The sequence below is a fragment of the Neoarius graeffei genome, chromosome 28 (assembly GCF_027579695.1).
Source record: "Neoarius graeffei isolate fNeoGra1 chromosome 28, fNeoGra1.pri, whole genome shotgun sequence".
Taxonomy (NCBI): domain Eukaryota; kingdom Metazoa; phylum Chordata; class Actinopteri; order Siluriformes; family Ariidae; genus Neoarius; species Neoarius graeffei.
This window is the reverse complement of record NC_083596.1, coordinates 14,097,106-14,123,733: the sequence shown is the minus strand read 5'-3', so window position 1 is coordinate 14,123,733 and position 26,628 is coordinate 14,097,106. Positions and strand designations below refer to the sequence as shown.

General features: G+C 41.5%; 2 protein-coding genes across 10 annotated transcripts in view; one reads left to right on the top strand and one right to left on the bottom strand.

Annotated features, from left to right (window-relative positions):
* Positions 1-26,628, bottom strand: part of zmp:0000001168 (signal-induced proliferation-associated 1-like protein 2) — a 182,821-nt gene that overhangs the window by 63,809 nt on the left and 92,384 nt on the right. For all 9 annotated transcript variants that reach the window (XR_009651837.1, XR_009651838.1, XR_009651836.1 and 6 more), the window contains 4 exons: positions 19,064-19,252; positions 9,151-9,325; positions 8,840-8,943; positions 4,678-4,835 (listed from right to left, as the gene is read on the bottom strand). Coding sequence is in view for 6 of the 9 variants with exons in the window: in XM_060912398.1 (XP_060768381.1) it covers positions 4,678-4,835; positions 8,840-8,943; positions 9,151-9,325; positions 19,064-19,252 (626 nt within the window). In the remaining 3 variants the exon portion in view is untranslated. The remainder of the gene's footprint in view (positions 1-4,677; positions 4,836-8,839; positions 8,944-9,150; positions 9,326-19,063; positions 19,253-26,628) is intronic.
* LOC132875619 (uncharacterized) lies at positions 17,291-18,165 on the top strand. Its single transcript, XM_060912534.1, has 2 exons — positions 17,291-17,714; positions 17,859-18,165. Exons 1-2 carry the CDS (start codon positions 17,318-17,320, stop codon positions 18,113-18,115), a joined length of 654 nt encoding a protein of 217 aa, XP_060768517.1. The 5' UTR covers positions 17,291-17,317; the 3' UTR covers positions 18,116-18,165.

Genomic DNA, 26,628 nt, shown 5'->3' with positions numbered 1-26,628 from the left:
CACGTGACCAAGTCATGTGATGCTGCCATTTTGGAGGTCACGGCTCGAATCAGTCTGAATGCGAGGAAGGCGACAAGCGAAAAACATAAAAGAAAAAGGAGCGAGATGCAGAAAACACCTTCACTATCCAGCGACGTAGGGCATTTACAGGGCGAGCAGAGGGAGAGGTATTTGCAAAAATTGAGGTTAGCAGGCTTAGAGAACGACGTTTACCTGCTTCCACCAGGATTGTTCACTGACGTACGGAAGTACACGAAGCCCTCGTCTTTACCTGACTTCGGTCCACATGATCTGTGTACCTATGCCGTTAAAAACCCATCGCCATACACAGGTATTGATCTGAAAGCGTATAAGAGTTTGGATGCCTACAAATATTGTGTGTCAGGCTGGGTAACATGCCTACATCAGCGGGTCGTCCCTGGAGCCGGTGGTCGCCATCTTATTACAGCTAAGGTTTGTTCACATTTTCATTTACTTTCGGTCCTCAGGATAAACAAAATGTTATTAAATGTCATTGAAATAACTTCTTAGTCTGTTGAGACATGGCCCGTTATAAATTTGCTGTTACCAGGCAATGACCAAGAACTGTATTATTAGGGTCGGTGTAGTTGTAGCAGTGTATTAGCAACTAGCTGTTAGCACTAGCTAATGTCAACAACATCATAGCTAGTATGTTACTGTAGCAATGTTTACGTTCAGTCATTTGGATGACTGTTAAAACCTTTCAGTCTCAAGTTTTTCCTTTACTGTATTTACTAGTTTACTGAGCTAGCGCGCTCGGCCGAGCCGGGAGCCATCGCGCGCTCGCTCAGTAAACTAGTAAATCCAGTAAAGGAAAAACTTGAGACTGAAAGGTTTTAACAGTCATCCAAATGACTGAACGTAAATATTGCTACAGTAACATACTAGCTACTGTTGTTGACATTAGCTAGCTTGCCGTCCAAAATGGTGGACACTGGGGCGTCACGTGACCCTGTGACGTCAGGTGAAATACCTCTATATCCCCCGCCCTACATACCAACTATATACCAAGTTTCAAGATATTATTTGTCACGTTTTTCAAGTTCTGCTGCAGGAATCCGACCCGATCTCTTTACACTGACCTCAGCAGCCCATGGTATAAACCCACCAGACCTTTGGTCCAGGTGAACTAAAAATTAAAATTTCTCACATTTCTTAGTATCAAAAGGCACGTATGCATCACCTTGTTAACATGTATACCAACTTTCAAGACCATACCACTCATAGTTTTCAAGTTCTGCTCCGGAAACAAAGCCTACCCCTAAGACTAACCTGAGAGACTAAGCCCATGTTTACATTAGACCGTATCAGCGGATCATCAGATTAACGTTTTTAAAACGATTAGTGTGCACACAGCAACACCAATACACGATTCGCCTGCACACAGCAACACCAATACACAGATACGCTCGGCTCCGCAGGCATCCTGCGCTCCAAATCACTCCGCCCTGAACAGCGAGTGCCCTCTGGAGGGTGCGCACTCCGGCCTTGCGCAGCTCACAGAGCGCGCGAGTGAAGTGCACAAGCTATGATTCGGGACTGAGCCGCTGTGTGTGTGATCCCAGCGCATATCACTTACCACTTGCAAGTGGAAGGATGGCAAGCCTAAAGACAATCATAACTACACAATGGGCAGTATTTGCATCAGTATTTGCAGTATTTTCATACTTTTATACTCTTTAATGAAAGGTGATACAAGGTGGAAGTCCGCGCCGTTTTTCAGCAGTCGCGTCACATGACCAACGCCAGCGAATCAGGAAGGTGGATGTCACAGTGACGTTGTCCAATGACGACGCCAGCTAGAGCTCAGCACAGCGTATCCGCGTATCCTCAATGTTTACACAGCACCGGAGCTGACACGATCTGGATTGAATACGTGGACCCTGGCGGATTCCCGTTTCCTGGCGTTTCCAGGCAGTTTAATGTAAACGCACAGTGCATCCGCGAAGAAAACGAGACAGATACGGTCTAATGTAAACTTGGCCTAAGTCTGAAAGTGTTTCCATGGAAATATGAAAAATTAAAATTTCTCAAATTTCTTAGTACAAAAAGGCACATCTACAGTACATCACCTTGTTAACATGTATACCAAGTTTCAAATCCGTATCATGAATAGTTTTGGATATATGCTCCGGAAACGAACACTGCTCTTAGAAACTAAGTGAAAATCTATTTTTTATGTAAAAATTTGAAAAATATTTTTATTCAAAAATACAAAACAGCAAAAGACAGCAGTTCATGTGTTGCTTGATATGTATACAAAGTTTCATGAAGATATCTTCAGTAGTTTTAAAGATATGGCCTGGAAACGAAAACGTGACTGGACGGACAGAACCTGTTTCTATATCCCCCGCCAAACTTCGTTTGGGTGGGGGAAAATGAACAATTAAATACCAGAATTGTCAAACAATTGTATCATAGAAACAGGAAACTAGTCAATATGAATATTATGCCCTATAGTCTCAGACACGTTTGAGGAAACAAAAACACACAAAAAGACCGTTATGTCAGGTCACTTCTCCCATTTCCAACTGCCATTTCACTGATAAATAATGAATTTATTCTCATCCCACACTGCTCTCACTGTGCAATGATCACACAAATACCAAGTACTCATTTGCTGCATCCACATCACTTCAATTAAACGTTAGATTTCTCACAAAATGTCACTGCGATATTAAGCTATTTAACCACAAGGACATTTCTTATAACCTTTTTCTTCTTGGGTGTGCCAATAATTCTGGAGCTGACTGTATATCTGAGGATAAGACCATCTGCTTTGGGTCCTTTCCCTTGCCCTAATTTGTGCATCTTGTACTAATTAGTCAAAGACATACAAATAAATTAAGTTAGCCTAACTGCAATAGCACAGAGTGACCATTTTCTATAAATCAGCTCCGTTAACTCTGTATGTTTTTTTTTTTTAATACAACCCCGATTCCAAAAAAGTTGGGACAAAGTAGAAATTGTAAATAAAAACGGAATGCAATAATTTACAAATCTCAAAAACTGATATTGTATTCACAATAGAACATAGACAACATATCAAATGTCGAAAGTGAGACATTTTGAAATTTCATGCCAAATATTGGCTCATTTGAAAATTCATGACAGCAACACATCTCAAAAAAGTTGGGACAGGGGCAATAAGAGGCTGGAAAAGTTAATGATACAAAAAAGGAACAGCTGGAGGACCAAATTGCAACTCGTTAGGTCAATTGGCAATAGGTCATTAACATGACTGGGTATAAAAAGAGCATCTTGGAGTGGCAGCGGCTCTCAGAAGTAAAGATGGGAAGAGGATCACCAATCCCCCTAATTCTGCGCCGACAAATAGTGGAGCAATATCAGAAAGGAGTTCGACAGTGTAAAATTGCAAAGAGTTTGAACATATCATCATCTACAGTGCATAATATCATCAAAAGATTCAGAGAATCTGGAAGAATCTCTGTGCGTAAGGGTCAAGGCCGGAAAACCATACTGGGTGCCCGTGATCTTCGGGCCCTTAGACGGCACTGCATCACATACAGGCATGCTTCTGTATTGGAAATCACAAAATGGGCTCAGGAATATTTCCAGAGAACATTATCTGTGAACACAATTCACCGTGCCACCCGCCGTTGCCAGCTAAAACTCTATAGTTCAAAGAAGAAGCCGTATCTAAACATGATCCAGAAGCGCAGACGTCTTCTCTGGGCCAAGGCTCATTTAAAATGGACTGTGGCAAAGTGGAAAACTGTTCTGTGGTCAGACAAATCAAAATTTGAAGTTCTTTATGGAAATCAGGGACGCCGTGTCATTCGGACTAAAGAGGAGAAGGACGACCCGAGTTGTTATCAGCGCTCAGTTCAGAAGCCTGCATCTCTGATGGTATGGGGTTGCATTAGTGTGTGTGGCATGGGCAGCTTACACATCTGGAAAGACACCATCAATGCTGAAAGGTATATCCAGGTTCTAGAGCAACATATGCTCCCATCCAGATGACGTCTCTTTCAGGGAAGACCTTGCATTTTCCAACATGACAATGCCAAACCACATACTGCATCAATTACAGCATCATGGCTGTGTAGAAGAAGGGTCCGGGTACTGAACTGGCCAGGCTGCAGTCCAGATCTTTCACCCATAGAAAACATTTGGCGCATCATAAAACGGAAGATACAACAAAAAAGACCTAAGACAGTTGAGCAACTAGAATCCTACATTAGACAAGAATGTGTTAACATTTCTATCCCTAAACTTGAGCAACTTGTCTCCTCAGTCCCCAGACGTTTACAGACTGTTGTAAAGAGAAAAGGGGATGTCTCACAGTGGTAAACATGGCCTTGTCCCAACTTTTTTGAGATGTGTTGTTGTCATGAAATTTAAAATCACCTAATTTTTCTCTTTAAATGATACATTTTCTCAGTTTAAACATTTGATATGTCATCTATGTTCTATTCTGAATAAAATATGGAATTTTGAAACTTCCACATCGTTGCATTCCGTTTTTATTTACAATTTGTACTTTGTCCCAACTTTTTTGGAATCGGGGTTGTATGTTCAGAATACTTGGAGTTTTGTTTTGATATGTGTAACACTGTAGTCTGCTGTGAATAGAGTTCATTGATTTCTGCTCTCAACGGCTTGTAGTGGACGTTGTTATCTGATCACTCTTACCGATAGTAGGTGTTTTCCGTGCAGGGCTCGTGCACTTGGATGATTATAAACACGTGCTGGAAGTGAGAGCGAATGGCTTTGGGGGTGAACGGCATCGCTCCTGGCTCCTGGAAGACTATCGTCACAATATCGTTCCCTATATGTCTCTTCCTCAGTAACTGCAAGAAAAAAAAAAAGACAGATGTTCAGACAGATGTTCAGTAATATAGCAGAAAAGTTAACCTGAGAATGCACAAGATAATCCAACAAACATTACTAACCCTGTGTCTGAAATCGCTCCCTACTCACTATATAGGGCACTATATAGTGAGGACGCCATTTTGTAGTGCTGTCCGAAACAATAGTGAGGATTATTACACCCTATATAGTGCACTCAAAGTATCCCGCAATGCATCACGAAAAGTAGTGGTCACTAACCAAAGCAATATATCCCATCATGCATTGCGGTCGCACTGAAAGAAATCAAATTAAACGTCTCAAATTTGATTTAATAAAAGGCAGCGGGGGCGGCACGGTGGTGTAGTGGTTGGAGCTGTTGCCTCACAGCAAGAAGGTCCGGGTTCGAGCCCCATGGCCGGCGAGGGCCTTTCTGTGCGGAGTTTGCATGTTCTCCCCGTGTCCGCGTGGGTTTCCTCCGGGTGCTCCGGTTTCCCCCACAGTCCAAAGACATGCAGGTTAGGTTAACTGGTGACTCTAAATTGACCGTAGGTGTGAATGTGAGTGTGAATGGTTGTCTGTGTCTATGTGTCAGCCCTGTGATGACCTGGCGACTTGTCCAGGGTGTACCCCGCCTTTCACCCGTAGTCAGCTGGGATAGGCTCCAGCTTGCCTGCGACGCTGTAGAACAGGATAAAGCGGCTAGAGATAATGAGATGAGATGAAAAGGCAGCGGCAAAGAAGAAAGTATTCAGCCTTGATTTAAAAGAACTGAAAGATGCAGGTACTTTGTATTGATTAATGTCGGAAACGCGCTCAGTATAATATGGATTTCATTCTCATCTCATCTCATTATCTCTAGCCGCTTTATCCTTCTACAGGGTCGCAGGCAAGCTGGAGCCTATCCCAGCTGACTACGGGCGAAAGGCGGGGTATACCCTGGACAAGTCGCCAGGTCATCACAGGGCTGACACATAGACACAGACAACCATTCACACTCACATTCACACCTACGGTCAATTTAGAGTCACCAGTTAACCTAACCTGCATGTCTTTGGACTGTGGGGGAAACCGGAGCACCCGGAGGAAACCCACGCGGACACGGGGAGAACATGCAAACTCTGCACAGAAAGGCCCTCGCCGGCCACGGGGCTCGAACCCGGACCTTCTTGCTGTGAGGCGACAGCGCTAACCACTACACCACCGTGCCACCCCTCACTGCATCAGTTAGGGTTAAAATAATTTTTGCCAGCTGAAACACATTAATCACGGCAGTATTTAGATCCAAACGGTGACTTTTTTTTGGCCAGGCAGTGCCTGCCTGCATTTTTCTTTTTTTGTTGTTGTTGTTTTTAAAGCATGATGGCTTGAGAGGTGTGTGTGCACATGTTTTGAGAGTAATATTTTGCAACAGCATATTGATGTCAACACAAAAATACATGCATGTGTTTATTATGTTGAAAACCCACCTTCTTCATTTGACCAATGAGCTCACTATATAGTCCTCTATAGAGTAATTCCCTATGTAGGGAGTAGTGAACGAGTGAGCGATTTCGGATACAGGGATTGTATTAAATAAAGCATCTCAGAAAGGTCTGCGATAATAAAAAGGGAGCGTATGCTGCTAAAAAGCCTTTATTCAGAGGAAAGCGTTTATCTCCTTTTTTGGTATGCAGCCAGGAACCATTACCAATAGTTCTCTCTGATGTTCTGTCACCACTTCTGACAGGTCAGTGACTGGCATCTTAAACAGGATCTGATTTTGCAATTTAATGACCTTAAACACTGGCAGGCTTTTTTCCCCCCATTTCCTCTCCAATTTGTTCACCTGCCAATTCTCACCCACCAGTCAGCGCTCCCATATCATACAACAGATACTGAAGGCTCACACGTGCTTCTTCTGAGACACATGAAGCCAGCCAACTACATCTTTTCAAACTGATAATGTTGTATCACAAAGCAGCATAACACTCTTTGAGGAAAGAGCTGCCTGCGTTCATGCATAAGCTCACGGATGCACATGATTGGCTCCTGTCTCTGTGATTGACAGTGGAGAGAAAGCAATGCCATCCCTCCCACCCAGAAAGCACTGCCATTTTTGTTCCCTTGGCTCCCGGCCACGGATGTCTGCAAAATCTTAAGTCCGGTTTACACTGTACGATTTTTGACTCTTACAGATGAAAAAGTCACATATTGTAAAATAATTATTTTGGAGTTATTAATAGAGTTGAGCCACTGATCTTAGGACACATAATGAGATGTGCTCTCAGATGGATTTAACGACAAAGTTTGGGCAGTGTCAGAAATATTTTTATTAAAATCTGAACACTGATACGATGCTGGGCTAAAAGCGAACAACAGAAAGACAGCATGGGCTGATGGAAACCCATCTCATCTCATCTCATTATCTCTAGCCGCTTTATCCTGTTCTACAGGGTCGCAGGCAAACTGGAGCCTATCCCAGCTGACTATGGGCGAAAGGCGGGGTACACCCTGGACAAGTCGCCAGGTCATCACAGGGCTGACACATAGACACAGACAACCATTCACACTCACATTCACACCTACGCTCAATTTAGAGTCACCAGTTAACCTAACCTGCATGTCTTTGGACTGTGGGGGAAACCGCAGCACCCGGAGGAAACCCACGCGGACACGGGGAGAACATGCAAACTCCGCACAGAAAGGCCCTCGCCAGCCACGGGGCTCGAACCCGGACCTTCTTGCTGTGAGGCGACAGCGCTAACCACTACACCACCATGCCGCCCCTGATGGAAACCCAAAACGCAAAATCACCTGTTTATGTTTGACTTGTTGACATTATTTATTTAACCAGCCTACATGCCTGTTGCATATGAGCAAAGCTAATAGATGTAAAAAAAATATCCTCAGGCTCACTTTGTAGAATGACCATTTCTTGTTGTCCTCTTTTACCAAGCCATAAATAGCTCCAAAATCCTCTTTCTTCGCCCTTTAAAATGTGTATTCTCTAAATATAATTGCTACTACAGTATTATACCGGGCGGCACGGTGGTGTAGTGGTTAGCGCTGTCGTCTCACAGCAAGAAGGTCCTGGGTTCGAGCCCCGTGGCCGGCGAGGGCCTTTCTGTGTGGAGTTTGCATGTTCTCCCCGTGTCCGCGTGGGTTTCCTCCGGGTGCTCCGGTTTCCCCCACAGTCCAAAGACATGCAGGTTAGGTTAACTGGTGACTCCAAATTGACCGTAGGTGTGAATGTGAGTGTGAATGGTTGTCTGTGTCTATGTGTCAGCCCTGTGATGACCTGGCGACTTGTCCAGGGTGTACCCCGCCTTTCGCCCGTAGTCAGCTGGGATAGGCTCCAGCTTGCCTGCGACCCTGTAGAACAGGATAAAGCGGCTAGAGATAATGAGATGAGATGAGATGTGTTCCATATGTAGAAGAACTATCAAGGAGACGACACGACGGGGACAACCTTGAACTTCAATCGCCATTTAGCAAGACTCCACCCAGAGAAGGAAGTGACGCGCTATGTTCATTGCTCTGTTGATAGTGGGCGGGGCTTGCTTGCTGAGCGATGAACTAGCTAGTGTTAACCCTCTCTCATGTTATTTGCCCTGTTGATAGTGGGCGGGGCTTGCTTAGCGATGAACAAGCTTTTTATCTGTAGCCTGTTAACTAAAACGGGGCAGTCGAGCAGGAACGTTAGTCCGACACAGTAGCGGAGACGCTTTCACATAAAAGCAGCAACAGCCACCGTCAAATGGTGCGGTTGGAGTCTTGTTCTCGGACTCGATTCGGACTCGAAATTTTCTTTAATGACTTGGACTTGACTCGAACTTGAGGTTTAGTGACTCGACTACAATACTGTTGTACAGTGTGACATTGTGATCTTAGACTACTGAAATCACACAATATAAAACAGATTCTTTAATGAGACTAAAGCAGAAAATCTGTTATTTGCGATATTTCATTTCTTTGTCATTATTTGGCTGTCTATTGGTCTCTTATGATGTTATGTCATGTTTACCTGCTGAGTGTTGTTGGCTGTGTATGGGAGCATGGTGGAAACATGGAACATGATCTCATAATCTTGATAACGTGTGTATAGAGAGTGTGTCCCAGTGGAATCCGCTGTGAAAACAGAAGGAAAAATTTGTAAATGCATAAATACTGTATTTAGGCTCATCCAAGCACATCTCCGTTCTTCTTAGGCAAAAAGCCAAAGTATGCTTTTGACCACTAATGCTTACACATACATCTGCATCTTATGTTGTACACTTTATATAACATTAAGGTGTTATTTCTGTTGTGGTGAGTATATGTTTGCATTTTTCTCACTCCTGTTGTCGAGCTGTGCTCTGTATTTCTCCCAGCCCTTCAGTCTCACTCTTTCTCCCAGCAGGTCCAGGAACTCGTCAAATGCCGACCCAGCACTCTCGTTATTATACATGTCTTCCTCTGTACTCTGTCCCGCCCGGCAGTACATCACTCCTACTTTACGCTGGAAATTCAACTACACACATAAATACACAGTTCAGTAGCTGGAATGGAGCGTCTGTCAGTGTTAAATATTAATAACAATAGCAATAACATTAGCCAGCAAATATCTTTAATAACATATATATACCCCTTGGGATGTGCGATAATACAAAGCAGGGAGCCATTTGGAATGCAGCCCATGTCTTTGTTTTTGTGTCATCTCAAATCCACAAATTAGTGCAAAGTGAAAGAAATTAATACGATGCCTAAGAAATCACCTGACCATTAAGTAAGGGTTAAAACATCACGGGATGTGCCATTTTAGGAAAATAATCCACAACAGAACATAATCTATAATTGGATGGGTAGGTATAATGCGAGCCAACATGAAGCAGAGTATTTTATGACAGAGAATCTTACAATTTTAAATAAATGATACATCACGCTTTTTTTAACCATTTATAGAAAGTATATTTAACAGCTATTCCACGAAATCGAGTCGTACATGGGCTGATAGCTGGCAAGGTGCGTAGCACCAAGTTGGCTATAATCCATGTACGACGAGATTGAGTGGAATAACTGTTTTATTCTATCCGTATTCACTGGATTTTGAGAAACGGAGCATTTTTATTTTTATTTTTTGCAAATTCGATAAATAAAAACTTTATACAAAACGTCCGACAAAATAATTTCCGCTTAGAATGTAAACAAACCGGCGAAATGACAGTAGCAATTTCTGAAAAATGCGATAATAATAATTCTTGAAAAATAAAAAAAAGATACGTTCTTACCATCAAATACTTTCATTCTATATTTTATTGCTTGTTTGTATTTTTGGGTGTTTTATTTTCGAGTAGAGTTTTTATTTCGTCCTTGGTTGGTTCAGCAACACGCTCTGCCATTTTGTTTTTCTACTCACGGTATATGAACTGAATCAGTGGCGGCTGCTGGTTTTTAAAACAGGGGAAGCCCATTTTACGCATTCATCGTAAAACCTGTAGGCCGGATATCAAAGCATAGAAAGGTGTGCCCCATTAGCATAGTGAACTAGACAACCCTACCTAGTGGCAGAAAGTATTTTTGCTTGTACATTTCATGTTATAGTCTGGCTTGCCAGGCTAGTGCCTCATATCCTTAATCAAAAATATCAAACATCCAAAAATCACTGGCTATTCAACGAAGAGCCTTGAACATCATACCCTGATATGCAACACAGAGTCTTTAACACAACACCCAGCTGTGCAACACATCCTTGAACATCTTCTGCAACACAGTCTGGAAATTCATAACCAGGTAGGCTACGCAACACACAGAACCTTGAATATCATACCCAGGTATAACCTATAACACAGAGCCCACCATTCTCTTAACATTACTGAACAATATACACACTTCAGATTCATGAACATGAACACTATTTATACACAAATTCTGCCCTCCGCTCCTTTTCCAGAAAATGGTCTGTGACCCTGTCATACCAGCTGGTTGTGCTTTCCAGAGACTTTACCAATTTCTGTTAGCAGCTAGCACTGCAGATCCCAATAAGGCTCAAGCTAGCCTACAACCAGATTGAACTACAAATGAAATAAACGAGTGAATTCACGAATGATCAAACTGATAGAATGGATGAAAGTTAACAGAGCACAACGAGTAATATTTACATTTATTTACAGAGTAATGTACAGAGACATCAATGAGAAGAACCGTTTATATGAAAAGAAATTCGGACAGCACTTTAACACACGACTACACTTTCTCGACATCCGCTAGGGACTGACTGATCATACTTCCGTGTTCCTCGCCGAAGTACCGCCCTCCTCATGTCTTTCAAACACTACCTCCAATAATCCTTTATCATACTGGCTTCTTGTCCCTCCCACTGTCTCGTTTAGTCCCAGAGAAGCCCGGCTTCCCTGGAAGTGACGATTTTGTTGATTTTAACCAATAACAACTAGCCAAAATTGGCTGTTCAGAGCCGTCTCATAGACTGCAACGGATACCCGGCTGCCAGTCAGTGTTGCCAGATACTGCTGACGTTTTCCATCCCAAAATATGTTCAAAACCCGCCAAAATGCACTTAAAACCGCCCAATCTGGCAACACTGCTGCCAGTCCATAGAGCCCATTGAAATAAGAAAGGTTACAGCCTGGCAGCAAAGGTGATTCTCGTAGCGAACTGCAAGTTGGTCAGACATCACTCAAATAAGTTACAGGATAGTTATGAACATAAATACAATCTTGGGCATATATTATGTTATGCAAGTTATTGTTTTAATGAGAATTCAACGTCGTAGACGCCGCAGTTTGCGGAGAGAATTTTAGGGGAAGCTCGGCTTCCCTTGTTGTCTCTGAGAAATCGCCCCTGGAACTGATATCCTAGTAGTAGAGTAGCCAATCATAGTGCGCGATTGCTCGTATCCAGTGAATGTGGATAGAATAATCGCCGATATTCCCTTCACCTTCAGCGAATAAGTGTTAAATATTGGTAGAAGAGAGACCAATAAGCAGCAGATGTGCCACTTAATTCCTGCGTGTTTACTCAACACGTTCATTTCACGAGCTGGTTTTCCATGTAAACATCGGCATTCCCATCAACTACAGAGAGATTAATGAGGGGGGAAAAACAGTATCCAAAGTTTGTTTGTAACATCCAGTAGAAGTAAATAAGAAGACAACCAAGCATGTTTTATAAACTCAGACATAAATTGTATCATGTGATATTGTAGACTGATTGATATTTTTAAACGAGCATTAAATGATTGCCTTGTAGTAATTGATGAGGTACATGAGCTGATAGCCTAGTAGTAGAGTAGCCAATCAGAGCGTGCGATTGCTCATATCCAGTGAATGTGGATAAAATAATTAATCTTATAAACAGTTGGTTCCTCACCAGCGTCTTTTTTCTCTCTCTCTCTCGAAGTCAGTAAGATAAAAAAAAAAGAAAGTGTAGCTTGTTATGTTACCAAGAAACCAGAAAGCACAAACTCCTCTGTCCTGAAGACTTTTCCATGGTATAAAACATACTGACTGCTACAAAGCGCTGACTGGAGACACCTTCTATAAATGTTAAATAAACATCTCCTTCCAGAAAACTTCAAGCTTCTTTGTCAAATAGCACATTTTTATGTACATTATTAGCATTACATTATGTAGATATTTATGTATATTATTGCACGTCATACAAGTCCCTGTGTCAGTTACTTACTATAGAAACAATAACGTATTAGAATGAATGAGCACATTAATATAAACTTATCATTCGATTTACTGCCGGCACTACCGTCAGAGCTGCATCACTTTCTGTTTAATAACAATAAGGTAACTGCTGCTGTTTAACAGTGTTTGAATAATAATAATAATAACTAGACAGGGACACTCTAACGAGTGCAAACCCCGCTTTTTCCCTATTAAAATACATTGGGCGAAAATTTCGAAGTTCTGCCATGACCTTGACCTTTGACCTTTGACCTCCAAAATTTAATGGTTTCCTTCCTGGGTGATTGGCAACACATGTACAAAATTTGGTCCAAATCGATTAATTGGTTCTTGAGATATCTTGCAGACACACAGACAGACAGACAGACAGACAGATACACACACACACAGACTGACGCAGGTGAAAATAATAACCCCTCCGACTACTGTCGGCGGGGTTAATAATAATAATGGGGCGGCATGGTGGTGCAGTGGTTAGCACTGTCGCCTCACAGCAAGAAGGTCCGGGTTCGAGCCCCGTGGCCGGCGAGGGCCTTTCTGTGTGGAGTTTGCATGTTCTCCCCGTGTCCGCGTGGGTTTCCTCCGGGTGCTCCGGTTTCCCCCACAGTCCAAAGACATGCAGGTTAGGTTAACTGGTGACTCTAAATTGACCGTAGGTGTGAATGTGAGTGTGAATGGTTGTTTGTCTCTATCAGTACGTTTACATGCACATCCAAATCGAGCTGCTGTCGGTAATCGAGCTAAGGGTCCCAGCAGGGGTGCCAGAGAAATCCAATCCTACATGCACACAAGGAAATCGAGCTATTGTGTGAGGTACGTTGTGCACCCGAGCCACAGGTGGCGCTACACGCCCCATCGTATTGGTACACTTCCGGTTGTCGTCATGAAGAAGAGCTATTCAAGAGTGTAAACAAAGTTATCAGTTCCGTGTTCTCCATTGCGCGTTTTTCTCCCGTCCATGAATTTTAATACTGTATATTCAACTCCTTAAGCTGAATGAGCATGAACTCTGTCTCCTCATTGCTCCAGAAGTGCACGTTTCTGCTCGCCATTTTCTCTTCTTCGTTTGTTCCTCCTGACCTCTTCTGCTGCTCGCTACTACTGTTGTCATGCCGACCGAGGCTGTCGTGTTTCCCGCTTGTGGTCTCGTCACTCGTCACTTCCGGAAGGGGCAGTGCTGAAGTAAGTAGCTCGACTACGTAGCTTGATAGGGTATACATGCACTAAGTAGCTCGGCAAAAATCACATAATCTAGGTCGTGTAGCTCGATTACGAGAAATCCAGTTCGGTTCAATTTCAGCCTAGCTAAGGTGTTTCCATGGCATTTAGAACTTCGATTTCAGTCGAGCAACGGCAGAAATTCGATTTTCTCTATGTGCATGTAAACGCACTGTATGTGTGAGCCCTGTGATGACCTGGCGACTTGTCCAGGGTGTACCCCGCCTCTCGCCCGTAGTCAGCTGGGATAGGCTCCAGCTTGCCTGCGACCCTGTAGAACAGGATAAGCGGCTACAGATAATGGATGGATGGATGGATGGATGGATGGATGGATGGGATGGATAATAATAATAAGTTCAATTTATATAGCGCCTTTCACAAACCCAAGGATGCTTTACACAGGAGTTACACACATCTAAATAAATAAATAAAATTTAAAAACGAAAATCTCATCTCATTATCTCTAGCCGCTTTATCCCTCTACAGGGTCGCAGGCAAGCTGGAGCCTATCCCAGCTGACTACGGGCGAAAGGCGGGGTACACCCTGAACAAGTCGCCAGGTCATCACAGGGCTGACACATAGACACAGACAACCATTCACACTCACACCTACGGTCAATTTAGAGTCACCAGTTAACCTAACCTGCATGTCTTTGGACTGTGGGGGAAACCGGAGCACCCGGAGGAAACCCACGCAGACATGGGGAGAGCATGCAAACTCCACACAGAAAGGCCCTCGCCGGCCATGGGGCTCGAACCCAGGACCTTCTTGCTGTGAGGCGACAGCGCTAACCACTACACCACCGTGCCGCCCCAAAAACTAAAATAAAATAAAATAAAAAACCCACACTAGGAAGAGTAGTGTGAAGTAAAGAGGAAAGTTTTCAGATCATGCCATGAAAGAACATTTCAAATTATGCCCTTCAAGTGCTGTAATTTTTTTTTAATGCTCAGTGTGATTCAACACCTGAGATTCTCTCGGAAAAATACCTCGACTAACATTTATCTTCTATCATGCTGTACGCTGTATATTAACACGATGCCCCAAAGCTGCTCTAACATCACAATAGCTTGGTTTACAGATATAATCATTCGTCGTTATGTCTGCTACTTCCTACTACTGTCCTGCTTACTCTGTTCCTCTTCTTGTTTCCTCTTTCTTCTTTGATCACTGCAGGTAAGCCATGTATGACGGTATCACGCACACAGTCATCTGAATAAACTTACCCAAGCGAGCAGGGCCTAAAGGAAGTTTAGGTTTCTTCCTTTGATCTTGCTGTATAATGTTCATCCAAGGCTTTCTGAAGGTTCCTGCATGATATTAAGTGCCTGCCTGTTTTGTAGCTACACACTGTATAGCGATACCACATCATATTATATTATATCACATACACTGCAAAAAATGATCTCTTGTTGAGAGAAAATATCTTTAATATGGGTGAATTTATCTATTATTTCTTATACGCTGCAAAAACCCGGCTTACAAAAACAAGAAAAAAAAAGTAATAAAATGAGGAATATTTTACTTAAAATAAGCAAAATTATCTGCCAACAGAACAAGAAAATTTGACTTGGCAAGATTTTTAAAGGTCCCATGGCATGGTGGTTTGTTGATGCTTTAAACGGGCTTGTGGAGGTTTCCGGATGTTATATCCGCAGCCTTTCTCGAAATGAACCCTCGGCACGTAGATATAGCCTCCTGGGAGAAAGCCCCATTTCAGCCCTTTTCCCAGTGCGTCATTTTGCTAATGAGAAGCAGGAGGTGGGGAAGGGTAGAGGGTAGGGGCGGGCCATGGGGGGAGGGGGAGGGGCTTGACCAAGCTGCGCACACACATACTCGCTGCTATCGGCACCTGTAGCCACGCTGCTAAGACAAAACCCCGTTCTCCCTCGGACTCCTTTCGTAAACTCAACGTGACACAGAGAACAGAGTGTGAGAGTGTTCGGAGTGGTAGTTTACGAACGTATAATACCCTAGGCTTGAACACGCACTCCATAACCAAAGAGGATAGAAGCAGCAACTACGGCAACATATCGCTTATCCAACAGAAGACATGCATTGCGGAGCAATAGTCAAACATAAGCTCATAAGTTACAGTCAATTTCCAGACTAAACTCAGTTTAACAGAGCATGCTGCATGCTTTTTGGTTTTGTAGCGCAGAGTACCTGGCTAACTGCAGGAAGCGGTTAGCTGCACAGCTAATGTAGCCATTGCAAGGCTAACGCACCAATTTTAAAACACGGCAAAACGACTTAACAGTTATACACTTACTTGTTCGGTGTTTGTGGCTGATGCGGCAGGGATGCTTGGTACGGACCCAGGCTTCAGTGACAGTTGATGTGCAAAACCTGCCCTGTACTGTCCCAAGTTGTGGAAACATTCCTCAGGAAAATGCTTCCGACAAACATACACCGTCTTAGGTAGACTCGGCGGCGTATTATTGGAGTAAATAAAATGAAGCCACTGCGTCTTCAGGGGCTCTCCCGTCGGCAGTAAAAACAGACTCCTTTCTGTGTTGTCACATTCATGTACAGCGCAATTTCCATGTTTCGCTCGCTTAGGTGGTGCCATGTTGTTGTGTCCTCTATGGTCTCCTCACTACAAAATTGATGTGACGTATCTATGGTGGCAACTTTTGAGCTGGGCGGGCAATCCATACAATGGGTGGGAATCCAGAGGGGGGGCGTGGGGATCATCTCCCTTGCTGACGTAGTAAAGGGAAGAGCCTATCAACGTGCCATTTTGACGCGCCATTCTCAAATGTTGACAAAGGGTGGGCATAGTTTGGTTTACACATTATGACATTTCTAGCCACTGGGGTGACTTAAGAAGGTCAGAGGAACTCATTTTAACGTTAAAAAACCTCAGAAAGTGAAAATTTCATGCCATGGGACCTTTAAAAACAAGTAAATATATCTAGCTTTAGAAACCCCACAGATGTCTTAAAACTAGTGTATTTATACTAAAAACAAGTAGATTTGTACTACTCATTTTAACATGCTAGATACTTTGTCCCCCAACCAACAGTTTGACTATTTCATCTGGGCATATTGGTGTACTCTGTTTAAGTAAGTGTTTATACCAACTGAGACCGCCAAATAAATCAAAATCAAAACAACAAACCAATCCATTTTGTAGCCTATTTTTGTTGCCAGACTGACAATACAACAATTCATTTCATTTAGTTATCTGTTTTGTGTTAAGAGATTAAAAGAAAGGATAAGATGCTTGAAATAAGAAATTCTGACTTTGACAAACTTGTCATGGTTAATATAACACCGATGAAATTATGGTAATTCTCATTTTAAGACAGAACTTACTCATAACCAGTAATAAAATCTCAATAACAAGTTATAATACCTAAAGACCCGGTCACACTGGCCGATGGACACAAAACGTATGCAAAAAGGACACAGCGGACGAGCAAAATTTCGGGGGTGGCTCTATCCGTTTTCATCCGCTCCAGAAATGGACAAAATTGGCGAAAATTTGCGAAAACAGAACGGAAAAGAATGGACGTGGGTAGTATATAGCGGGGATGTTAAATGCATGTTCATAGGAAGCCTAGCGGATGAAAGCGGATGGAAGTGGATGACAGCTCCGAAGGGGTTACCGGTGATAACTGAGAAGCGGACGCATAGCAGAAAGAGCGGATGCATAGCGGATGAAGGGGATGCATCACGTACGCCTAACGGAAACAAAGGGGATGTTGCGCGGATGTATATCGGATGCAGACCGTTCACTGTGCATGCGGGGGGTATGAATTGCGTCTGCTCCGCGGATATAAAGGGATGCAGCACGCACGCCGTCAGCATAAAGCGGAAAGACGTGCTGGCGGCTACATCGATACATCTCTACTACATCTCGTTTTTGAAGAAGGCTACATTGATACATCTCTACTACATCTTGTATCAACACCATGGTGCGTCAGTCAGGCAAGAAAAGGAAGTCCGTGCCTACTCGTTCAAGCCCTGGCAAGGTGAAGAAGGTCAGAACCAGCACCCCACCCCCTGACACTGACTGAATACTTTATATACGAGATGCATACGCTTACATCCTTTCTATTTCCGTGCTACTAACGATGAATAGACGTTTCATGTACCTTATCTTTCCTCCCTCTTTCCGTTTTCAGCTGCAGCGGATGTGAGTTGCGAGGATGCCCAGAGGATGCAGAGAGGATACAGCAGACGTTTAACGGATGATAACGGACATAGAACGTTTGTTGCTCGTATATGTCGCGGATTTACATCGTACACGGCGGAAAGTTCATCCGTTCTAAAAGTTTTGTGCAGCTCAAAACTTTTTGCGCGGATGAAATCACAGTGGACGGATGCTCGATGGATAGAGCGTATGAAGCACGTATGCAATGAGTACACAACGGATGCATAGCGTTTTCCAACGGATGGCAAAGATTTTTTTACGTTTTACATCCTCTTTGCATCCGTAAGTGCAGTGGGACCGGGCCTTTATTAAGATAATTGAGGGAAAAAATGCTTAAAGTAAGTGAAATACTCTTACACAAAATCTGCCTGGAAAGGAGAATTATCTTGGCAGACAAATAACAAGCATATTTTGTCTTGATTTAAGATATTTAATCTTGGTTAGATTTTACTTTTTGCAGTGTAGAAGTTTACTAGAACCCAAATATAAGATTATTTAGCTTACTCTGAGACGCTTTTACTAATTTCAAGCCTTAAATTTTCTTATTCTATTGGCAGATAATTTTGCTCATTTTAAGCATTCAATTCTAGAAAGAAGCAAAATTATCTGCCAATAGAATCAGAAAATTTAAGGCTTGAAATTAGTAAAAGCGTCTCAAAGTAAGCTAAATAATCTTATATTTGAGTTCTAGTAAACTAATAAGAAATAATAGATAAATTCACCCATATTAAAGATATTTTCTCTCAACAAGAGATCATTTTTTGCAGTGTACCCACCAACCTACCCTAGGTTTCTTCTATACACAGGAAACCATACTGTTCTTTCATAACTACTTCATCCCCAGATAATTACAATAATACGATTAACTTTTATGACCTGAGTACATTAACCCAATTACATAAGCACGTATAAATTACATAGAAGCACTTATAAAGCTTAATAAAGCATTCACATGTATATATTATGAGACCATAAAGCAAACGAACACTAAGCAGAGCATTATTAAGCGAAGAAAGAAACAGTTCACTGTGCAGCTACTTTCAGAGAAAGTCCAAATGGCTAATGTAGGTTGTAAATGGCTTTCAGCTCTCTACATAGGGTAGAACATGAAGCTGTTTTGGATTCATGGTGCAGCTAGGACCTCTGGTAAAACTGGTGTGGGATTAGCACGCTCACCCCTTGCTCGTCCAGCTTGAGCAGTGTGTCGCGAACTTTGGGAGATGTAGAGGCAAGCCTCAGACAGTGCAAGTTGAGATCAGGGAGGATGAACTCCAGAAGTCTCTTGGGAGAAAGCCCTCTTGGGGTTGTGTGTCGTGCTGCAGATGGTACAGACTCTTCCAGAATGGAGCCACGAAGAGTCTTAAGCTACAGGTAAAACAACAACGGACAATTAGCTCAACAATGTTCATGCATCATTAAACTCACAGGACCTGCCAGTAGGGTTCAGACTTACATTCCTCACACTCTCTAAATAACTACATAGACGCTGATGAGAAATTAAAGGAAAAAACAAGTGTTTTAATAAGGTATCTAGGCACCACAAGCTGCCCAAACAGCTTTTGTGTGCCTTCACTGCAAAAAATGGCCTTTCAAAAATAAGAAATAAAAGATTAAAACAAAGCATATTTGCTTGAATCAGATGAAAAAAATCTGCCAATGGAACTAGTCAAATTTGACTTGGTAAGATTTCTTAAAGTAAGATGAAAAATCTAACCTGTTTTTAGATGAAATAATTCCAAAATAAGATTGGGGACCTTATTATGCGGGATCTGATTAACTCAAAATAATCACAAGATCGTACTTCTTACATTTAGCCATTCAAGTAATTTTTATTTATTTCATTTTAAGGGTATTTCACTTCAATTCATGACAAAGTCTTAGCAGTAAAAACTGAATTTAAGATAAATATACTAACATTAGGATTGTTAAATTCTACAACTAAGCATTGCTAGCTTAAAAGATTCTCCTTTTGTGACCTGTAATTAGTAAAATACTCTAGATATGAGACCAGAGACTATCTCGAATCAAGTTGATGACACGTGTAGCATTGCAACAAGTTTATTTTTTTTCCCATTTCAACAATCAAACATTAAAACATCTCTTAAAGTGCCATTCCACCATTGGATGTATTCTTTGGCATAAAATACAATATATTTTATGACATGACTAGACAGACAAATCTTTTAGCTTCAAAATGATATATCAAACATAATTTTTTGACAACGACAAGTATATTAATTTTGCGACCAAAGTCACCTACCCTTTTAATTTCCGCGCGGTAGTGAAACATGATGTCATCGGCAGGTTCCCCTTCTTGTGTACCACGTCACGTGTGACGTGGCACAAATTATCAGCAATGGCGGATAGAACGCGATTTCCACTTGTCGATTGCTGTGCCGATATTCACCATCGACCGTCTCCTTTGGGCATCACTTGCTATTTTCCTTCGCTTCTTTTCCGAAGCTGACAATCGCGTTCTATCCGCCATTGCTGATAATCTGTGCCACGTCACACGTGACGTGGTACACAAGAAGGGGAACCTGCCGATGACATCACGTTTCACTACCGCGCGGAAATTTAAAGGGTAGGTGACTTTGGTCGCAAAATTAATATACTTGTCGTTGTCAAAAAATTATGTTTGATATATCATTTTGAAGCTAAAAGATTTCTCTGTCTAGTCATGTTGTCATAAAATATATTGTATTTTATGCCAAAAAAAATACATCCAATGGTGGAATGGCACTTTAAGATTCCGCTTCCCCAGGACCTCAGGCACCAAAAAATAAATAAATAAATAAATAAATAAATAAATAAATAAATAAATAAAATAAAAAAAGTCTACGCATTTTGACTTACAGTGCTTACACAATGCCAAAGCAACAATGCAGTGTACGAGGGGTTTACAAGATCAGGCACAAAAAAAAAAAGTCTACGCATTTTGACTTACAGTGCTTACACAACGCCAAAGCAACAGTGCATTTTGGGGGCACTGACTATTCATGTGTACGAGGGGTTTACAAGATCAGGCACAAAAAAACCCAACCAACCAACCAACCAACCAAGCAAACAAAAAAGAACACTGGACTTAACTCACAGCATTCCAAAAAGACCTCACTAAAACACCCTCCACTTACTCATAAACTTTTTGAAGGCACTTGTCTGGTCTAGAGTATGTAGCATCTAGAAGGACCTCAATCTGATTGACTGAGTAAACAGTCGCAGTAAACTAAGATTCAAAGATTTCAGTAAAGTTCATTTATTCCCAAAACAAGCATACTTTGTTTTTTTCTTGAAACAAGATGAACCGCATTTGACAAATGTCCAAAATGTACTTACTTGTTTAAAAAAAAACCTTGTGTTATTTTCAAAGGTGCTCCAAATAAGACTTTTTCAAGACATTTTGTCTATACAAGATTTTCAAGATGGACTGTCTAAAAACTAGCCTTTCTAGCTAAATGAGGTTTTGCTTGTTGGGCAATTATGTCTTATAATAAGGGTGGCTAGATGTTTTGACTTGAAAATAGACAAATAAACTTCCTAAGATTTTTATTTTTTGCAGTGTTGGCACAGGTTCTACACGTCACTGGAAGTGTACCGGCGCAATCTTTTAAAGATAATGGTGGTGGAGAGCACAGTCTTACATGTCATTCCAAAATTTCCCATAGGTGTTCCACGGGGTTGAGACGTAGTGACTGTGAAGGCCACAGCCTATGAGTTACATTCTTTTCATCCTCATCAAACTAATCAGTGAGCACTCGTGTCCTGACTAATATACTTTATGAAATATCTGAATAATAAGCTGGAGGTTTAAGGGGGTAAAATTTATTTCCGAATACCTAATATATCTTCATTCACAGTTCTCTCTTTGACAAACACTTTTACTATTTGTGTGTGTGTGCGCGTGTGTGTATTTTTGTGAAAATATTTTCAACACGAGAAGATAAACTTCATATCTTCATGCCACCATGTAATGGTTTTTTTATACAACCCCGATTCCAAAAAAGTTGGGACAAAGTACAAATTGCAAATAAAAACGGAATGCAATGATGTGGAAGTTTCAAAATTCCATATTTTATTCAGAATAGAACATAGATGACATATCAAATGTTTAAACTGAGAAAATGTATCATTTAAAGAGAAAAATTAGGTGATTTTAAATTTCATGACAACAACACATCTCAAAAAAGTTGGGACAAGGCCATGTTTACCACTGTGAGACATCCCCTTTTCTCTTTACAACAGTCTGTAAACGTCTGGGGACTGAGGAGACAAGTTGCTCAAGTTTAGGGATAGGAATGTTAACCCATTCTTGTCTAATGTAGGATTCTAGTTGCTCAACTGTCTTAGGTCTTTTTTGTCGTATCTTCCGTTTTATGATGCGCCAAATGTTTTCTATGGGTGAAAGATCTGGACTGCAGGCTGGCCAGTTCAGTACCCGGACCCTTCTTCTACGCAGCCATGATGCTGTAATTGATGCAGTGTGTGGTTTGGCATTGTCATGTTGGAAAATGCAAGGTCTTCCCTGAAAGAGACGTCGTCTGGATGGGAGCATATGTTGCTCTAGAACCTGGATATACCTTTCAGCATTGATGGTGTCTTTCCAGATGTGTAAGCTGCCCATGCCACACGCACTAATGCAACCCCATACCGTCAGAGATGCAGGCTTCTGAACTGAGCGCTGATAACAACTCGGGTCGTCCTTCTCCTCTTTAGTCCGAATGACACGGCGTCCCTGATTTCCATAAAGAACTTCACATTTTGATTCGTCTGACCACAGAACAGTTTTCCACTTTGCCACAGGCCATTTTAAATGAGCCTTGGCCCAGAGAAGACGTCTGCGCTTCTGGATCGTGTTTAGATACGGCTTCTTCTTTGAACTATAGAGTTTTAGCTGGCAACGGCGGATGGCACGGTGAATTGTGTTCACAGATAATGTTCTCTGGAAATATTCCTGAGCCCATTTTGTGATTTCTAATACAGAAGCATGCCTGTATGTGATGCAGTGCCGTCTGAGGGCCCGAAGATCACGGGCACCCAGTATGGTTTTCCGGCCTTGACCCTTACGCACAGAGATTCTTCCAGATTCTCTGAATCTTTTGATGATATTATGCACTGTAGATGATGATATGTTCAAACTCTTTGCAATTTTACACTGTCGAACTCCTTTCTGATATTGCTCCACTATCTGTCGGCGCAGAATTAGGGGGATTGGTGATCCTCTTCCCATCTTTACTTCTGAGAGCCGCTGCCACTCCAAGATGCTCTTTTTATACCCAGTCATGTTAATGACCTATTGCCAATTGACCTAATGAGTTGCAATTTGGTCCTCCAGCTGTTCCTTTTTAGTACCTTTAACTTTTCCAGCCTCTTATTGCCCCTGTCCCAACTTTTTTGAGATGTGTTGCTGTCATGAAATTTCAAATGAGCCAATATTTGGCATGAAATTTCAAAATGTCTCACTTTCGACATTTGATATGTTGTCTATGTTCTATTGTGAATACAATATCAGTTTTTGAGATTTGTAAATCATTACATTCCGTTTTTATTTACAATTTCTACTTTGTCCCAACTTTTTTGGAATCGGGGTAGTATTATATGGACACATCCACAAAACAACAACAACAAAAAAAACAACCCACAAGTTAATCAAAAGAATTTTCATTTTGAACCGGTTTGCTATTTAGACAACGCACATCTAGTCAGCAGGAAAACACTGGGAGTGATGACATCGGAGTGAAATATCAGGAATTATTATACATATGGGCCATTTTTTCCAGGGAATAAAAACATGTATTCTATTCCCTTCTCGTGGGTTTATTGATGACATGCAATATTGTTATCATATCGCTTATCCTCCATGTATTACGCCACTCTCCCCAATGGAGAATGAGCGTGCAATATTGTTATAATATTGCACGTTGTCAAGACAACATGACGTCACACATCGGCGCTCATGCACAGATCCAATGACAAAACTTTTCTGCTGCGCATGCACATAATCATTTCTTTGTCGGCCGGGTAAGAGAGATGACAAGGCTAATGCAGTGCTAGATTTAAGCACTAAATAAATAAACTGGAAACTGAAGACACGCTGAACATCTGAAAGGCTACCAAAACTTTATTATATCTTCTTCACGCATATTTACAAGAGAAAAACATATCAACGGACATTGAAAAACTGGAAAAGAGACACATCTGAGATGTAAAACTTCCACGCTGGCAAGTGACTGTTTGTAAACAAGCATGGCTGCGAGGTTTGCTCGGTTAAAAGTGGAAGATTTTGAGAGAATTTTGGTTGCCAGGTCGTTCCATTGTGTATAGTTGTCGATGTTGATTTTAAAAGTAACTAAGTAAATTACACAGGGAAAATAATAATATTTGGCTTGACTGCGATAGCATTGGCCTGCACTAACACTACGCTGGCTAGAAGGTAACTGGACTGCCATGCTAACAGCACCGAGTCACGGGTAAGCTCGCCTTGGCCTTCGCTAATGCTGCTGCTGAATGCTACGCCGGGTAGAAGGGAACTGGACTGCCGCACTAACAGCACCGAGTCGCAGGTAAGCTCCTGTTGGCCTTCGAGAATGCTGATATGAAGAGAGTGTGTATGTTGGCTGGTGTATGTTTTTCGTGGTCTATCAGATATATTCCATTCAGCGAGCACGATATTGAACTCATCTTCGACTCGTTCATGCTAGCTGAATGGAATATATCTGATATACCATGAAAAAAAGCCAGCCAAAATTATTTCAATATATCACGCAGATCCACGATGTATTTCGTATGAAAAATATAAGTTTTTCAACACGAGAAGAAAAACTTCATAACTGCAAGCCAACATGTGATTTTCTTTTTATTCACAAACAAGAAGTTCCCAAATTCATCAGAACAATTCATCGATTTCCTAAGGAGTGACACATAGAGATTTATGTCATGATTTTGGTTCTCCATATCCTGGATGTAGTTCATATGAAAAATACAAGTGGTATATTTCCCTAGCCTGGCTAACGCCACTTCAAAGCTCGGAACAGGCCCTCGTGTTGCGGCACGCTTAGGATGGGCGGGCCCAGGCTAATATTTCCCAGTAAAACACTCATGTCCATATATATATATATATATATATATATATATTAGGGATGCAACGATTCACCGATGCATCGATGCATCGCGATACTTTCGCCACGATACGATATGTATCGCCGACCAAAACAAATCGTGATACACGACAATACTAACTCATTTTCCGCATGTAGAGACTATATTATACTCAAAACAATTATAGTCAGGCGTGATCGTCGAAATGACACGAAAGGTGGGTATTTATTTGGAAACATTTGGGAAATTGACATATGCCGCTCACGTCATTTCGAACACGGTAACAATTAAGTCCTGCAATCAATTTATCATACACCATACACAATATGCTAACGATGATAAGCTACTAAGTTCAGAGTGATCAACTTTTACGTGCGGGGCAGTTTCAATACCGTGTCTGAGGTATTCGCGCTTGCGCAGTAGATCGTGCGCTTCCGTGTGCATTCGGTTCTGTCCGTAGCCAATCAGATCGTTTGGTAACATTGACGTTGGCACGTGTTGCTAATACACGAGGTAGCTTCATTATTAGTTTGTTTTTGAAAGACAGATGCTATTGTGCAAATGGTGCTTTAATCAACTAGTCTGTTTTAGTCCAACTAAGTCAGTTGGTCAGTCCAATCTCTGCATATGTACAGTGGATTATTCCACACACTGCATGTAATGTGCATGCATTGCTGATATATTGGTATTTAGTAAGAACTGTAAGCATGGTAAGAAGTCACCCTTTTATGTAAACAGATGAAGGATGTGTTATTATCTGTTTATATCAGCTGGTCGCTCATCATTTCTCATACACTGTAATGTCTGCATAAATGTATGGTGTTATTGTTGATTCATATTAAAAATGTCATTTTTGACATTTTCACACCAGTTTGTCGTGTATCATTGTGTATCGCGATACGTATCGTATCGTGACCCTAATATTGTGATACGTATCGTATCGTGGCCTAATGTATCATTGCAGCCTTAATATATATATATATATATATTGTTTTGAAGATTTTGATCTTTTTGCTTGAATTGACACTTTTTATATTATATTTCACACATCAATTTGTCTTTGTAAAATAATTCTATGAACAAATCTGTGAAAGCATATTCTTTTAAAGATTTATGACTGTTTTTTTCTTACAGCAACACGAAACCCATGATGGCCAGTGTGAACAAGTATTAGTGCAAATAATATGTAGGTCATGTGATTAAATCAGCTTTTCATCATGTATTTATATGTATGTGTGTGTGTGAATTTGTTAAATGGTTTGTTTTTCAAAGGTTGAAGACTTTAAAAGTGTGTGTGTGTGTGTGTGTGTGTGTGTGTGTGTGTGTGTGTGTGTGTGTGTGTGTGAGCACAGTGGGGAATTGGTTGCGTTCTTGCCTTTATGTGTCAGACTGCTTAATAGGAGGGTAGAGAGAGATAAGATGAAAGAAGAAGCATAGAAGAGAGACATGTACAAGGATTGATAGCACTATAGAGTGACATGAGGAGAGATGGAGAGAAAGAAATAGAGATATAATACCAACGTAAAGCAAAGAGACAGACAGAAGACTTCAGGATAAGAAGAGTCAACAGTGATAAATGGAGAGAAGGGAAGAGACAGACAGGTAATAAAAAAGAGGGGAATATTTGAGTGAGAGATGCAGACAGA

What these genes read in the sequence shown, in the direction of transcription:
- LOC132875619 (XM_060912534.1), top strand. Translation starts at nt 17,318, where the DNA reads ATGACAGCTCCGAAGGGGTTACCGGTGATAACTGAGAAGCGGACGCAT. An exon ending in GCCCTGGCAAGGTGAAGAAG is followed by an intron (nt 17,715 to 17,858) that starts GTCAGAACCAGC and finishes TTCCGTTTTCAG; the next exon opens with CTGCAGCGGATGTGAGTTGC.